The sequence below is a fragment of the Lingula anatina genome, chromosome 1, assembly GCF_051362555.1.
Source record: "Lingula anatina isolate TDL-2025a chromosome 1, LinAna3.0, whole genome shotgun sequence".
Classification (NCBI taxonomy): Eukaryota; Metazoa; Brachiopoda; class Lingulata; order Lingulida; family Lingulidae; genus Lingula; species Lingula anatina.
The window spans coordinates 31,007,456-31,023,638 of NC_141767.1; the positions used below are offsets into that span (position 1 = coordinate 31,007,456).

The following is a 16,183-nucleotide window of genomic DNA, read 5'->3' on the forward strand; positions in this document are numbered from 1 at the left end:
ACTACACCTTACTAATGTATGTAACGTCTGTCATAGTAGATCTTAGGTATTAAATTTATATGTAAAATATGCTTATGACTTGTCAGATGACAATTACTGCTATGTTTATCAGGTACTTAATTGTTACTACAATGTTACACAAACAAAGAACATTCCAAGATTGAAAAAATGGTTAATTTACAAAGATTTATTGTGAAACAAATTTTCCTTTGCTCAGTACAAAAACAATGTCTATTCATTAGAATTACATGTAGTTGGAATGAACAATATATGCAATTTACAGTTAAATTGAACACAAGCAATCATAGGGTACAAACAGATAACATCCAATTTATATCAAACAAATTTGAAAACCTACTGATGCAAACTGCCTTTCCCACCTGCTAGTGTAAATTAAGTAAGATCAAAGGAAATGTTTCAGTCCTTTGATACTAGTGGTTTGTTATATTCAGTCTCTGTTTATGCTGTCCTTGGTACAGTGATAAGTCTCAAAAGATTTCCAAACAGCAGTGGTTTATAGTTTATATCCAACACCTCAAACATATTGTTCATAATATCCTTTGCACTGGTATGATTAATAAAGAGTATTCAAATTCATTTCATAAACAAATTCCTTTCAACATTTACACTTTATCAAGGTCATAAATATACAGATAGGCATGTTCTGAATTGGATATATTTGCAGTAATTGTATCAATTATAGCTAGCATATGATAGGCCTCTATGATAGGCCTCTAAGCAGATATAAAGTAGATACTGGAACCACAATGCAAATGGCTGAATGCACATATTACTGTTCAGAAGACATATCTTACAAAGTTTGACTTTAACACTGATCCAAACTGTCTGCCACCCAAGTTATTTCTTCAGAACTTTCATTCCACCTTCTTATTGAAATACTACTACATTCTTTCCTTTCTTTGCCTCATACTATCTCTTGTACTTTGCTTGAGACTTTTCAACTTTCTTCTTGTACTGAAAATATATAGTTTATAGAAATTGTATTAAATAGGGTATGTTTCAGTATAAATGGGAGAAGCAAAGTTCAAGTTTTTGCCATATAAACTTATACTGTGCACAAAGCCAGCAGGATAAATGAAGTTAGCCCCAGAAATTACAATACTGAACCTGCTGCCATCACTATTCTGTTGACACATTTTTACAAAATTTTCTAAATGTTGCAATATTTTTATGAACAGATTACGTGTGACATCTTTTTTTTCTGTAAAACTTGTGTGAAACCAAATATTGCTCAATGTAAGGGGCTACTCTTTAATCTTGCATGGACCAAAATAAAATACAAAAAAAAAATTAAGAAATTAATAGCATATTCAGAGGAAGTTGAACATGTAAGTCCCACATGCATACCTTAGCGTGTAACTCAGTAAGTTGCTGGTGTTGGAATTCCACCTGCACATTACAGTCTTCTTTGCTGGGCATTGTCACTTCCTTCTCTTTGTACCTCAACTGCAAAATCAGAAATTAATGATCAAAAATGAACAAAATCAATTATGTTTATTAATTAATCCACATCTTAAGGTGCCAATACACTCATTATTTTTTTGATGAAATATAAGAATTTCATTTGTACATAATATGCCAGCAATGCAATGGTAGACAAGATCAAGATTCATCATCCCTATGATCATAAAAGCAAAATGCATTTTATATTTAAGGGGCCTTGGGCTGTTTTTTATGCCAAAATATAATCAACAGTCCTTAAGGTCTGGCCAGAATATACACCTAAAAATGCTATTTTTTAGAGTATAAAATATTAGGAGTATATTACCCTTATAAACCCCCATATTCCCAAAGTAATTACTTTTGGGTCTGCTATCTTAATATGCCTTGCCATCATGCCATGATTTGAACATAGCTCTGGCCTTAGTCTGCTCAAATGATGTTTTGAAACAAATACAGGACACCAACAGGCTCACAAGGACAGTGTTCTTGCATAATGCATCTGTATGCATACTATTTACCTTGCATGGCAGCCGAGCCTCCCTGTTGAACATCAGGAAAAAAGAACAGTATCCAGTGGCGCAGTTTTGTGCTGTACGATATGCAAAGGTCACTACTCCAGATATACCTTTCACAGTCATTCTACCTCTCATTATAGTGACTTTTGAGAGTGACACTTTTGAGTGTTTGGTAAAACCGCTCATCTAACTCATTTGTCTGTGGGTGGTGCACAGCTATAATCTTGTGTTTGATTCCCCACTCTTTCAGAAGGTCATCTAACAGCTACAGAAATAAAATATTTGATGTTAAAATGGATAAATATGTATTTCGGCAATTCAATTTTTGCACTGGGAGACGTTATGCACATCTTTCCAAATATTTGCTTCTATTGATGCAAAGAGTAAGACTTTTCATGCACAATTGCTGCCCTCCTTGAAAGTTGTTCAGTCCACTCCATGGTTATAGGGATATCATAACTCAATAAGACAATTAAATAGTGTGGCACTCCTAGTATGAAAAGTAATAACCCTGAGATGTTACATGTCCATCTCACCTCAGCATTGCAAGCTTCAGACATCTGTCTCCGTCTGACTGCTTTATTCCATGTACACATCACTAATAGTCACTTTTGTATTGCATGTACTGACCCTATGTAAACCATTAGCATATATACATAGTTCTAAAGTATCCCATTGTATAGAGACCACAACAAAGGAGGGCCTTCCATAGCCCTTCAGTAGTAGTAATAGGAGGAGCAGTAGTAGTAGCTGTAGCAGTTGTAGGAGCAGTGACGCTGAAATAAAAATCTGGGAGAAACTAAAGGAGTGTTGTGTTCTTCACTGGCTGTGAAAGGGATATAAAAAATTCCAAAGAATTGCCCATATATGAAAATTATATTTAAAAACATAATCCTACTTAGTCATTTTCTACTGTATTAAACAGTTTACATTGATGATAAAAATGGTTATAATTGAGCAGAGTAGGCTTCCAATATTACACATGCTCTAAACTGATTAGTACAGAAATAGATATCACTGGTAATCAGTTACACATTCACAGGCATGCCAACAAAATTGAAGCCAATATTCTCCGTGAAACCTTTATCATATTTGGCATAAATAAAGGGGTGGTGATTGTATCCTTTCCAGTTTCCAATTTATGCCAAAGACTTACTAATTCTTAATTCATATTACAAATTTTGAGACATTTAACTCATTACAAAATTCTGATCCCTGGTCAGTCAGCAATTTTTTGGGGGCACCCATTCTGAGAAAAAAAGAAAACATCACTTTAACTTTACCACATAAATATAGGTTAAACAACAAACATTGTATGAAGCATATATTTGTCTAGCGACAGGTGTGGCAGGTATTGAATTAATTAAGTTTAATACCACCTATTAAACTAATTTCATTATTACCATCTGTACTACAGTATCTTCCACAGACTTCCAATCCATGAGACAAATATGTGATTCATCCAAAAAATTTCCAACCTATTTAATGTTTTCACACATTTTCTTCAACCTAACAATATAACATATGCACAGAGCTATTCATTTTCAAAAAAGCATGTGTTATTTAGGATGGAGTAAACAGACACTTGTCACTTGAAAGAATGTCAACGGCATAGTGATACAAATTACTTTTAAATACATAGTCTTTCAAATGAATTATATTTGACTTACAATTATAAATGTATAATTATTTACTGCTTTCACAATGAATCCTCCAGATTACATTTCAGTGAAATGAACATAACTGTCAACTATAGAGGAAAGGACCTTGGCAACACTTGCTGCATCCTTAGAAAGAATTGGGAATGTCTCCGTCCACTCAAGGTGTAGTAGTCCGACAGAGTGAGGATGTATCTATTGCCATTCTCTGATAACAACACAGGGCCTATCAGGTCAATTAAGCTTAACAACTTTAATAACTTAATAACTTTTAGAATCTGAGGTAAGCTGATCAGTTGAATGTGTCTAATGAAAAGTGTTTTTTGAGACAATATATTTGAGAAAACTGAAAATTACATTAAAAAGACTGGCAAATCGAATTGCTTAAAATAGTTAAACATTAATAATTTTGTCAAATCTTGTCAGATATTTCTGAAATTTGTACAAATAATGCTTAGCAACAGTAAAAATCTGTAATGAGCTGATCACTTGTCTGTGTCTAATGAAAAGTATTTTCTTTGGATGATATATTTGAGAAATCTAATAATTATATAAAGATTATTTTTTCCTTCACAAATGGCTAGGCAACATAATACTAACTAGAGAAATGGTAATGCACTAATTGTATTGTATCGTCATTAGTATATCATATTGTACAAGGTCATGACAACCTATGTACCAGTACAGAAATAAATTGATATTGAATTGAATAATTACACTGAAAACACTGTGACTTAATATAGTTAAACATTAATAATTTTGACAAATTTTGTCCAGTGTTTCTGAAATCTGTACAAATGATGCTTAACAATAATAAAAATCTGTGATAAGCTGACCAGTTGTCTGTTTCTAATGAAAAGTTTTTTAGGACAATATATTTGCGAAAACCAAAAATTACATTGATAAGACTGGAAAATCACAGGCCTTAAAATAGTTAAACGTTAATAATTTTTTCAAATTTTGTGCAATATTTCTGAAATTTGTACAAATGATGCTTAACAATAATAAAAATCTGTGATAAGCTGATCAGTTATCCGTGTCTAATGAAGTGTTTGTTTGGGACAACATATTTGGGAAAACTGAAAATTACATAGAAAAGACTGGCAAAACCCAGACCTTAAAATAGTTAAACGTTAATAATTTTTTCAAATTTTGTGCAATATTTCTGAAATTTGTACAAATGATGCTTAACAATAATAAAAATCTGTGATAAGCTGATCAGTTATCTGAGTCTTTTTTTTAAGTGTCAAGTGTATGGGAAATTGATCATCAGAAGAGTGAGAATTAAACAAAACAAATATTTCAATATTGCAATGTATTATTTACTCTGAAAGTAAACAGCAAATGTGATGATTTGAGGTTGTTTGTGTAAGAGGTTTCAAATTACCTATAACTGTCATCTGGAAAACAATATATACCCATACAAGAGTTCTCCTTACTACCTCTGCAAGATGCAGATTACTCCTTTCTGGAAGGGGTTGTTGTTATCACAATACTCAACAAGGCCCTAAATCTTGCCAAATATCATGTATTGTACACATGGAGAAGACACAGTGCTGCTCTTGGTGGTATCTTTCACTAACTGCTTTTTCAGCTTTTTCATGGTGAGGGTACTCTGAAACAAGAACAATATAACTGAAAGGACTGAAAATTACATTTGAAAAAAATTACAAATTCGGTGACTTAATTAAAATAGTTAAATGTTAATAATTTTTGTCAAATCTAGTCCAATATTTCTGAAATTTGTACAAATGATGCTTAACAACAATAAAAATCTGTGATAAGCTGATCAGTTGTCTGTGTCTAATGAAAAGTGTTTTTGGGGACAACATATTTGGGAAAACTGAAAATTACATTGAAAAGACTGGGAATTTGCAGGACTTGAAATAGTTAAACGTTAATAATTTTGTCTAATCTAGTCCAATATTTCTGAAATTTGTACAAATGATGCTTAACAACAATAAAAACCTGTGATAAGCTGATCAGTTGTCTGTGTCTAATGAAAAGTGTTTTTGGGGACAACATATTTGGGAAAACTGAAAATTACATTGAAAAGACTGGGAATTTGCAGGACTTGAAATAGTTAAACGTTAATAATTTTGTCTAATCTAGTCCAATATTTCTGAAATTTGTACAAATGATGCTTAACAACAATAAAAACCTGTGATAAGCTGATCAGTTGTCTGTGTCTAATGAAAAGTGTTTTTTGGGACAACATATTTGGGAAAACTGAAAATTACATTGAAAAGACTGGCAAATCCCAGGCCTTAAAATAGTTAAACGTTAATAATTTTGTCAAATCTAGTCCAGTATTTCTGAAATTTGCACAAATGATGCTTAACAACAATAAAAATCTGTGATAAGCTGATCAGTTGTCTGTGTCTAATGAAGAGTGCTTTTTGGGACAACATATTTGGGAAAACTGAAAATTACATTGAAAAGACTGGCAAAACCCAGACCTTAAAATAGTTAAACGTTAATAATTTTGTCAAATCTTGTCCTATATTTCTGAAATCTGTACAAATGATGCTTAACAACAATAAAAATCTGTGATAAGCTGATCAGTTGTCTGTGTCTAATGAAAAGTGCTTTTTGGGACAACATATTTGGGAAAAATGAAAATTACATTGAAAAGACTGGCAAAACCCAGACCTTAAAATAGTTAAACGTTAATAATTTTGTCAAATCTTGTCCTATATTTCTGAAATCTGTACAAATGATGCTTACGGAACAACAATAAAAATCTGTGATAAGCTGATCAGCTGTCTGTATCTAATGAAAAGTGTTTTTTGGGGCAACATATTTGGGAAAACTGAAAATTACATTGAAAAGACTGGCAAAACCCAGGCCTTAAAATAGTTAAACGTTAATAATTTTGTTAAATTTTGTGGAATATTTCTGAAATTTGTACGAATGATGCTTAACAATAATAAAAATTTGTGATAAGCTGATCAGTTATATGAGTCTTTTTTTAAGTGTCAAGTGTATGGGAAATTGATCATCAGAAGAGTGAGAATTAAACAGAACAAATATTTCAATATTGCAATGTATTATTTACTCTGAAAGTAAACAGAAAATGTGATGATTTGAGGTTGTTTGTGTAAGAGGTTGCAAATTACCTATAACTGTCATCTGGAAAACAATATATACCCATAAAAGAGTTCTCCTTACTACCTCTGCAAGATGCAGATTACTCCTTTCTGGAAGCGGTTGTTGTTATCACAATACTCAACAAGGCCCTAAATCTTGCCAAATATCATGTATTGTACACATGGAGAAGACACAGTGCTGCTCTTGGTGGTATCTTTCACTAACTGCTTTTTCAGCTTTTTCATGGTGAGGGTACTCTGAAACAAGAACAATATAACTGAAAGGACTGAAAATTACATTTGAAAAGAATGACAAATTCGGTGACTTAATTAAAATAGTTAAACGTTAATAATTTTTGTCAAATCTAGTCCAATATTTCTGAAATTTGTACAAATGATGCTTAACAACAATAAAATCCGTGATAAGCTGATCAGCTGTCTGTATCGAATGAAAAGTGTTTTTTGGGACATTATATTTGCGAAAACCAAAAATTACATTGAAAAGACTGGGAATTCACAGGACTTGAAATAGTTAAATGTTAATACTTTTGTCAAATCTAGTCCAATATTTCTGAATTTGTACAAATGATGCTTAACAACAATAAAAATCTGTGATAAGCTGATCAGTTGTTTGTATTGAATGAAAAGTGTTTTTTGGGACAACATATTTAGGAAAACTGAAAATTACATTGAAAAGACCAAACCAAGGCCTTAAAATAGTTAAACGTTAATAATTTTGTCAAATCTTGTCCTATATTTCTGAAATTAGTACAAATGATGCTTAACAATAATAAAAATCTGTGATAAGCTGATCAGTTGTCCGTGTCTAATGAAGTGTTTTTTTGGGACAACATATTTGGGAAAACTGAAAATTACATAGAAAAGACTGGCAAAACCCAGACCTTAAAATAGTTAAACGTTAATAATTTTTTCAAATTTTGTGCAATATTTCTGAAATTTGTACAAATGATGCTTAACAATAATAAAAATCTGTGATAAGCTGATCAGTTATCTGAGTCTTTTTTTTTTAAGTGTCAAGTGTATGGGAAATTGATCATCAGAAGAGTGAGAATTAAACAAAACAAATATTTCAATATTGCAATGTATTATTTACTCTGAAAGTAAACAGCAAATGTGATGATTTGAGGTTGTTTGTGTAAAATAGGCCTTAAAATAGTTAAACGTTAATAATTTAATAATAATTTGTGTAAGAGGTTGCAAATTACCTATAACTGTCATCTGGAAAACAATATATACCCATACAATTGTTCTCCTTACTACCTCTGCAAGATGCAGATTACTCCTTTCTGGAAGGGGTTGTTGTTATCACAATACTCAACAAGGCCCTAAATCTTGCCAAATATCATGTATTGTACACATGGAGAAGACACAGTGCTGCTCTTGGTGGTATCTTTCACTAACTGCTTTTTCAGCTTTTTCATGGTGAGGGTACTCTGAAACAAGAACAATATAACTGAAAGGACTGAAAATTACATTTGAAAAGAATGACAAATTCGGTGACTTAATTAAAATAGTTAAACGTTAATAATTTTGTCAAATCTTGTCCAATATTTCTGAAATTTGTACAAATGATGCTTAACAACAATAAAAATCTGTGATAAGCTGATCAGTTGTCTGTGTCTAATGAAAAGTGTTTTTGGGGACAACATATTTGGGAAAACTGAAAATTACATTGAAAAGACTGGGAATTTGCAGGACTTGAAATAGTTAAACGTTAATAATTTTGTCTAATCTTGTCCAATATTTCTGAAATTTGTACAAATGATGCTTAACAACAATAAAAACCTGTGATAAGCTGATCAGTTGTCTGTGTCTAATGAAAAGTGTTTTTTGGGACAACATATTTGGGAAAACTGAAAATTACATTGAAAAGACTGGGAATTCACAGGACTTGAAATAGTTAAATGTTAATAATTTTGTCAAATCTAGTCCAATATTTCTGAAATTTGTACAAATGATGCTTAACAACAATAAAAATCTGTGATAAGCTGATCAGCTGTCTGTATCGAATGAAAAGTCTTTTTTGGGACAACATATTTGGGAAAACTGAAAATTACATTGAAAAGACCAAACCAAGGCCTTAAAATAGTTAAACGTTAATAATTTTGTCAAATCTTGTCCTATATTTCTGAAATTTGTACAAATGATGCTTAACAATAATAAAAATCTGTGATAAGCTGATCAGTTGTCCGTGTCTAATGAAGTGTTTTTTTGGGACAACATATTTGGGAAAACTGAAAATTACATAGAAAAGACTGGCAAAACCCAGACCTTAAAATAGTTAAACGTTAATAATTTTGTTAAATTTTGTGGAATATTTCTGAAATTTGTATGAATGATGCTTAACAATAATAAAAATCTGTGATAAGCTGATCAGTTATCTGAGTCTTTTTTTTAAGTGTCAAGTGTATGGGAAATAGATCATCAGAAGAGTGAGAATTAAACAGAACAAATATTTCAATATTGCAATGTATTATTTACTCTGAAAGTAAACAGAAAATGTGATGATTTGAAGTTGTTTGTGTAAGAGGTTGCAAATTACCTATAACTGTCATCTGGAAAACAATATATACCCATACAAGAGTTCTCCTTACTACCTCTGCAAGATGCAGATTACTCCTTTCTGGAAGAGGTTGTTGTTATCACAATACTCAACAAGGCCCTAAATCTTGCCAAATATCATGTATTGTACACATGGAGAAGACACAGTGCTGCTCTTGGTGGTATCTTTCACTAACTGCTTTTTCAGCTTTTTCATGGTGAGGGTACTCTGAAACAAGAACAATATAACTGAAAGGACTGAAAATTACATTTGAAAAGAATGACAAATTCGGTGACTTAATTAAAATAGTTAAATGTTAATAATTTTTGTCAAATCTAGTCCAATATATCTGAAATTTGTACAAATGATGCTTAACAACAATAAAATCCGTGATAAGCTGATCAGCTGTCTGTATCGAATGAAAAGTGTTTTTTGGGACATTATATTTGCGAAAACCAAAAATTACATTGAAAAGACTGGGAATTCACAGGACTTGAAATAGTTAAATGTTAATAATTTTGTCAAATCTAGTCCAATATTTCTGAAATTTGTACAAATGATGCTTAACAACAATAAAAATCTGTGATAAGCTGATCAGTTGTTTGTATTGAATGAAAAGTGTTTTTTGGGACAACATATTTGGGAAAACTGAAAATTACATTGAAAAGACCAAACCAAGGCCTTAAAATAGTTAAACGTTAATAATTTTGTCAAATCTTGTCCTATATTTCTGAAATTTGTACAAATGATGCTTAACAATAATAAAAATCTGTGATAAGCTGATCAGTTGTCCGTGTCTAATGAAGTGTTTTTTTGGGACAACATATTTGGGAAAACTGAAAATTACATAGAAAAGACTGGCAAAACCCAGACCTTAAAATAGTTAAACGTTAATAATTTTTTCAAATTTTGTGCAATATTTCTGAAATTTGTACAAATGATGCTTAACAATAATAAAAATCTGTGATAAGCTGATCAGTTATCTGAGTCTTTTTTTTAAGTGTCAAGTGTATGGGAAATTGATCATCAGAAGAGTGAGAATTAAACAAAACAAATATTTCAATATTGCAATGTATTATTTACTCTGAAAGTAAACAGCAAATGTGATGATTTGAGGTTGTTTGTGTAAAATAGGCCTTAAAATAGTTAAACGTTAATAATTTAATAATAATTTGTGTAAGAGGTTGCAAATTACCTATAACTGTCATCTGGAAAACAATATATACCCATACAATTGTTCTCCTTACTACCTCTGCAAGATGCAGATTACTCCTTTCTGGAAGGGGTTGTTGTTATCACAATACTCAACAAGGCCCTAAATCTTGCCAAATATCATGTATTGTACACATGGAGAAGACACAGTGCTGCTCTTGGTGGTATCTTTCACTAACTGCTTTTTCAGCTTTTTCATGGTGAGGGTACTCTGAAACAAGAACAATATAACTGAAAGGACTGAAAATTACATTTGAAAAGAATGACAAATTCGGTGACTTAATTAAAATAGTTAAATGTTAATAATTTTTGTCAAATCTAGTCCAATATTTCTGAAATTTGTACAAATGATGCTTAACAACAATAAAAACCTGTGATAAGCTGATCAGTTGTCTGTGTCTAATGAAAAGTGTTTTTGGGGACAACATATTTGGGAAAACTGAAAATTACATTGAAAAGACTGGGAATTTGCAGGACTTGAAATAGTTAAACGTTAATAATTTTGTCTAATCTAGTCCAATATTTCTGAAATTTGTACAAATGATGCTTAACAACAATAAAAACCTGTGATAAGCTGATCAGTTGTCTGTGTCTAATGAAAAGTGTTTTTTGGGACAACATATTTGGGAAAACTGAAAATTACATTGAAAAGACTGGCAAATCCCAGGCCTTAAAATAGTTAAACGTTAATAATTTTGTCAAATCTAGTCCAGTATTTCTGAAATTTGCACAAATGATGCTTAACAACAATAAAAATCTGTGATAAGCTGATCAGTTGTCTGTGTCTAATGAAGAGTGCTTTTTGGGACAACATATTTGGGAAAACTGAAAATTACATTGAAAAGACTGGCAAAACCCAGACCTTAAAATAGTTAAACGTTAATAATTTTGTCAAATCTTGTCCTATATTTCTGAAATCTGTACAAATGATGCTTAACAACAATAAAAATCTGTGATAAGCTGATCAGTTGTCTGTGTCTAATGAAAAGTGCTTTTTGGGGCAAAACCCAGGCCTTAAAATAGTTAAACGTTAATAATTTTGTTAAATTTTGTGGAATATTTCTGAAATTTGTACGAATGATGCTTAACAATAATAAAAATTTGTGATAAGCTGATCAGTTATATGAGTCTTTTTTTAAGTGTCAAGTGTATGGGAAATTGATCATCAGAAGAGTGAGAATTAAACAGAACAAATATTTCAATATTGCAATGTATTATTTACTCTGAAAGTAAACAGAAAATGTGATGATTTGAGGTTGTTTGTGTAAGAGGTTGCAAATTACCTATAACTGTCATCTGGAAAACAATATATACCCATAAAAGAGTTCTCCTTACTACCTCTGCAAGATGCAGATTACTCCTTTCTGGAAGGGGTTGTTGTTATCACAATACTCAACAAGGCCCTAAATCTTGCCAAATATCATGTATTGTACACATGGAGAAGACACAGTGCTGCTCTTGGTGGTATCTTTCACTAACTGCTTTTTCAGCTTTTTCATGGTGAGGGTACTCTGAAACAAGAACAATATAACTGAAAGGACTGAAAATTACATTTGAAAAGAATGACAAATTCGGTGACTTAATTAAAATAGTTAAACGTTAATAATTTTTGTCAAATCTAGTCCAATATTTCTGAAATTTGTACAAATGATGCTTAACAACAATAAAATCCGTGATAAGCTGATCAGCTGTCTGTATCGAATGAAAAGTGTTTTTTGGGACATTATATTTGCGAAAACCAAAAATTACATTGAAAAGACTGGGAATTCACAGGACTTGAAATAGTTAAATGTTAATACTTTTGTCAAATCTAGTCCAATATTTCTGAATTTGTACAAATGATGCTTAACAACAATAAAAATCTGTGATAAGCTGATCAGTTGTTTGTATTGAATGAAAAGTGTTTTTTGGGACAACATATTTAGGAAAACTGAAAATTACATTGAAAAGACCAAACCAAGGCCTTAAAATAGTTAAACGTTAATAATTTTGTCAAATCTTGTCCTATATTTCTGAAATTAGTACAAATGATGCTTAACAATAATAAAAATCTGTGATAAGCTGATCAGTTGTCCGTGTCTAATGAAGTGTTTTTTTGGGACAACATATTTGGGAAAACTGAAAATTACATAGAAAAGACTGGCAAAACCCAGACCTTAAAATAGTTAAACGTTAATAATTTTTTCAAATTTTGTGCAATATTTCTGAAATTTGTACAAATGATGCTTAACAATAATAAAAATCTGTGATAAGCTGATCAGTTATCTGAGTCTTTTTTTTTTAGTGTCAAGTGTATGGGAAATTGATCATCAGAAGAGTGAGAATTAAACAAAACAAATATTTCAATATTGCAATGTATTATTTACTCTGAAAGTAAACAGCAAATGTGATGATTTGAGGTTGTTTGTGTAAAATAGGCCTTAAAATAGTTAAACGTTAATAATTTAATAATAATTTGTGTAAGAGGTTGCAAATTACCTATAACTGTCATCTGGAAAACAATATATACCCATACAATTGTTCTCCTTACTACCTCTGCAAGATGCAGATTACTCCTTTCTGGAAGGGGTTGTTGTTATCACAATACTCAACAAGGCCCTAAATCTTGCCAAATATCATGTATTGTACACATGGAGAAGACACAGTGCTGCTCTTGGTGGTATCTTTCACTAACTGCTTTTTCAGCTTTTTCATGGTGAGGGTACTCTGAAACAAGAACAATATAACTGAAAGGACTGAAAATTACATTTGAAAAGAATGACAAATTCGGTGACTTAATTAAAATAGTTAAACGTTAATAATTTTGTCAAATCTTGTCCAATATTTCTGAAATTTGTACAAATGATGCTTAACAACAATAAAAATCTGTGATAAGCTGATCAGTTGTCTGTGTCTAATGAAAAGTGTTTTTGGGGACAACATATTTGGGAAAACTGAAAATTACATTGAAAAGACTGGGAATTTGCAGGACTTGAAATAGTTAAACGTTAATAATTTTGTCTAATCTTGTCCAATATTTCTGAAATTTGTACAAATGATGCTTAACAACAATAAAAACCTGTGATAAGCTGATCAGTTGTCTGTGTCTAATGAAAAGTGTTTTTTGGGACAACATATTTGGGAAAACTGAAAATTACATTGAAAAGACTGGGAATTCACAGGACTTGAAATAGTTAAATGTTAATAATTTTGTCAAATCTAGTCCAATATTTCTGAAATTTGTACAAATGATGCTTAACAACAATAAAAATCTGTGATAAGCTGATCAGCTGTCTGTATCGAATGAAAAGTCTTTTTTGGGACAACATATTTGGGAAAACTGAAAATTACATTGAAAAGACCAAACCAAGGCCTTAAAATAGTTAAACGTTAATAATTTTGTCAAATCTTGTCCTATATTTCTGAAATTTGTACAAATGATGCTTAACAATAATAAAAATCTGTGATAAGCTGATCAGTTGTCCGTGTCTAATGAAGTGTTTTTTTGGGACAACATATTTGGGAAAACTGAAAATTACATAGAAAAGACTGGCAAAACCCAGACCTTAAAATAGTTAAACGTTAATAATTTTGTTAAATTTTGTGGAATATTTCTGAAATTTGTATGAATGATGCTTAACAATAATAAAAATCTGTGATAAGCTGATCAGTTATCTGAGTCTTTTTTTTAAGTGTCAAGTGTATGGGAAATAGATCATCAGAAGAGTGAGAATTAAACAGAACAAATATTTCAATATTGCAATGTATTATTTACTCTGAAAGTAAACAGAAAATGTGATGATTTGAAGTTGTTTGTGTAAGAGGTTGCAAATTACCTATAACTGTCATCTGGAAAACAATATATACCCATACAAGAGTTCTCCTTACTACCTCTGCAAGATGCAGATTACTCCTTTCTGGAAGAGGTTGTTGTTATCACAATACTCAACAAGGCCCTAAATCTTGCCAAATATCATGTATTGTACACATGGAGAAGACACAGTGCTGCTCTTGGTGGTATCTTTCACTAACTGCTTTTTCAGCTTTTTCATGGTGAGGGTACTCTGAAACAAGAACAATATAACTGAAAGGACTGAAAATTACATTTGAAAAGAATGACAAATTCGGTGACTTAATTAAAATAGTTAAATGTTAATAATTTTTGTCAAATCTAGTCCAATATTTCTGAAATTTGTACAAATGATGCTTAACAACAATAAAATCCGTGATAAGCTGATCAGCTGTCTGTATCGAATGAAAAGTGTTTTTTGGGACATTATATTTGCGAAAACCAAAAATTACATTGAAAAGACTGGGAATTCACAGGACTTGAAATAGTTAAATGTTAATAATTTTGTCAAATCTAGTCCAATATTTCTGAAATTTGTACAAATGATGCTTAACAACAATAAAAATCTGTGATAAGCTGATCAGTTGTTTGTATTGAATGAAAAGTGTTTTTTGGGACAACATATTTGGGAAAACTGAAAATTACATTGAAAAGACCAAACCAAGGCCTTAAAATAGTTAAACGTTAATAATTTTGTCAAATCTTGTCCTATATTTCTGAAATTTGTACAAATGATGCTTAACAATAATAAAAATCTGTGATAAGCTGATCAGTTGTCCGTGTCTAATGAAGTGTTTTTTTGGGACAACATATTTGGGAAAACTGAAAATTACATAGAAAAGACTGGCAAAACCCAGACCTTAAAATAGTTAAACGTTAATAATTTTTTCAAATTTTGTGCAATATTTCTGAAATTTGTACAAATGATGCTTAACAATAATAAAAATCTGTGATAAGCTGATCAGTTATCTGAGTCTTTTTTTTAAGTGTCAAGTGTATGGGAAATTGATCATCAGAAGAGTGAGAATTAAACAAAACAAATATTTCAATATTGCAATGTATTATTTACTCTGAAAGTAAACAGCAAATGTGATGATTTGAGGTTGTTTGTGTAAAATAGGCCTTAAAATAGTTAAACGTTAATAATTTAATAATAATTTGTGTAAGAGGTTGCAAATTACCTATAACTGTCATCTGGAAAACAATATATACCCATACAATTGTTCTCCTTACTACCTCTGCAAGATGCAGATTACTCCTTTCTGGAAGGGGTTGTTGTTATCACAATACTCAACAAGGCCCTAAATCTTGCCAAATATCATGTATTGTACACATGGAGAAGACACAGTGCTGCTCTTGGTGGTATCTTTCACTAACTGCTTTTTCAGCTTTTTCATGGTGAGGGTACTCTGAAACAAGAACAATATAACTGAAAGGACTGAAAATTACATTTGAAAAGAATGACAAATTCGGTGACTTAATTAAAATAGTTAAACATTAATAATTTTGACAAATTTTGTCCAGTGTTTCTGAAATCTGTACAAATGATGCTTAACAATAATAAAAATCTGTGATAAGCTGACCAGTTGTCTGTTTCTAATGAAAAGTTTTTTGGGACAACATATTTGGGAAAACTGAAAATTACATTGAAAAGACCAAACCAAGGCCTTAAAATAGTTAAACGTTAATAATTTTGTCAAATCTTGTCCTATATTTCTGAAATTTGTACAAATGATGCTTAACAACAATAAAAATCCGTGATAAGCTGATCAGTTGTCTGTGTATAATGAAAAGTGTTTCTTGGGACAACGTATTTGGGAAAACTGAAAATTACATTGAAAAGACTGGCAAAT

General features: G+C 31.1%; 1 protein-coding gene across 2 annotated transcripts; it reads right to left on the reverse strand.

Annotated features, from left to right (window-relative positions):
* Positions 1–358: 358 nt before the first annotated feature.
* Positions 359–5,679, reverse strand: LOC147764257 (uncharacterized). Of its 2 annotated transcripts, XM_087001609.1 has the most exons (4): positions 2,516–5,679; positions 1,983–2,244; positions 1,369–1,467; positions 359–975 (listed from the first exon to the last, which is right to left on the reverse strand). In XM_087001609.1, the coding sequence occupies exons 2-4, from the start codon at positions 2,163–2,165 to the stop codon at positions 931–933; spliced, it is 327 nt and encodes a 108-aa protein (XP_086857735.1). In that variant the 5' UTR covers positions 2,166–2,244; positions 2,516–5,679; the 3' UTR covers positions 359–930. The 2 variants fall into 2 exon arrangements, with proteins under 2 accessions (XP_086857735.1, XP_086857734.1); XM_087001608.1 differs by having other exon boundaries at positions 1,983–5,679.
* Positions 5,680–16,183: the final 10,504 nt, after the last annotated feature.

Excerpts from the sequence above, each read along its gene's own strand:
- LOC147764257 (XM_087001609.1), bottom strand. The coding sequence starts at position 2,165 with ATGAGCGGTTTTACCAAACACTCAAAAGTGTCACTCTCAAAAGTCACT. Across the intron at positions 1,468-1,982 it reads AGGCTCGGCTGCCATGCAAG|TTGAGGTACAAAGAGAAGGA; the intron begins GTAAATAGTATG and ends CTGATTTTGCAG. Across the intron at positions 976-1,368 it reads TTACTGAGTTACACGCTAAG|TACAAGAAGAAAGTTGAAAA; the intron begins GTATGCATGTGG and ends ATATATTTTCAG.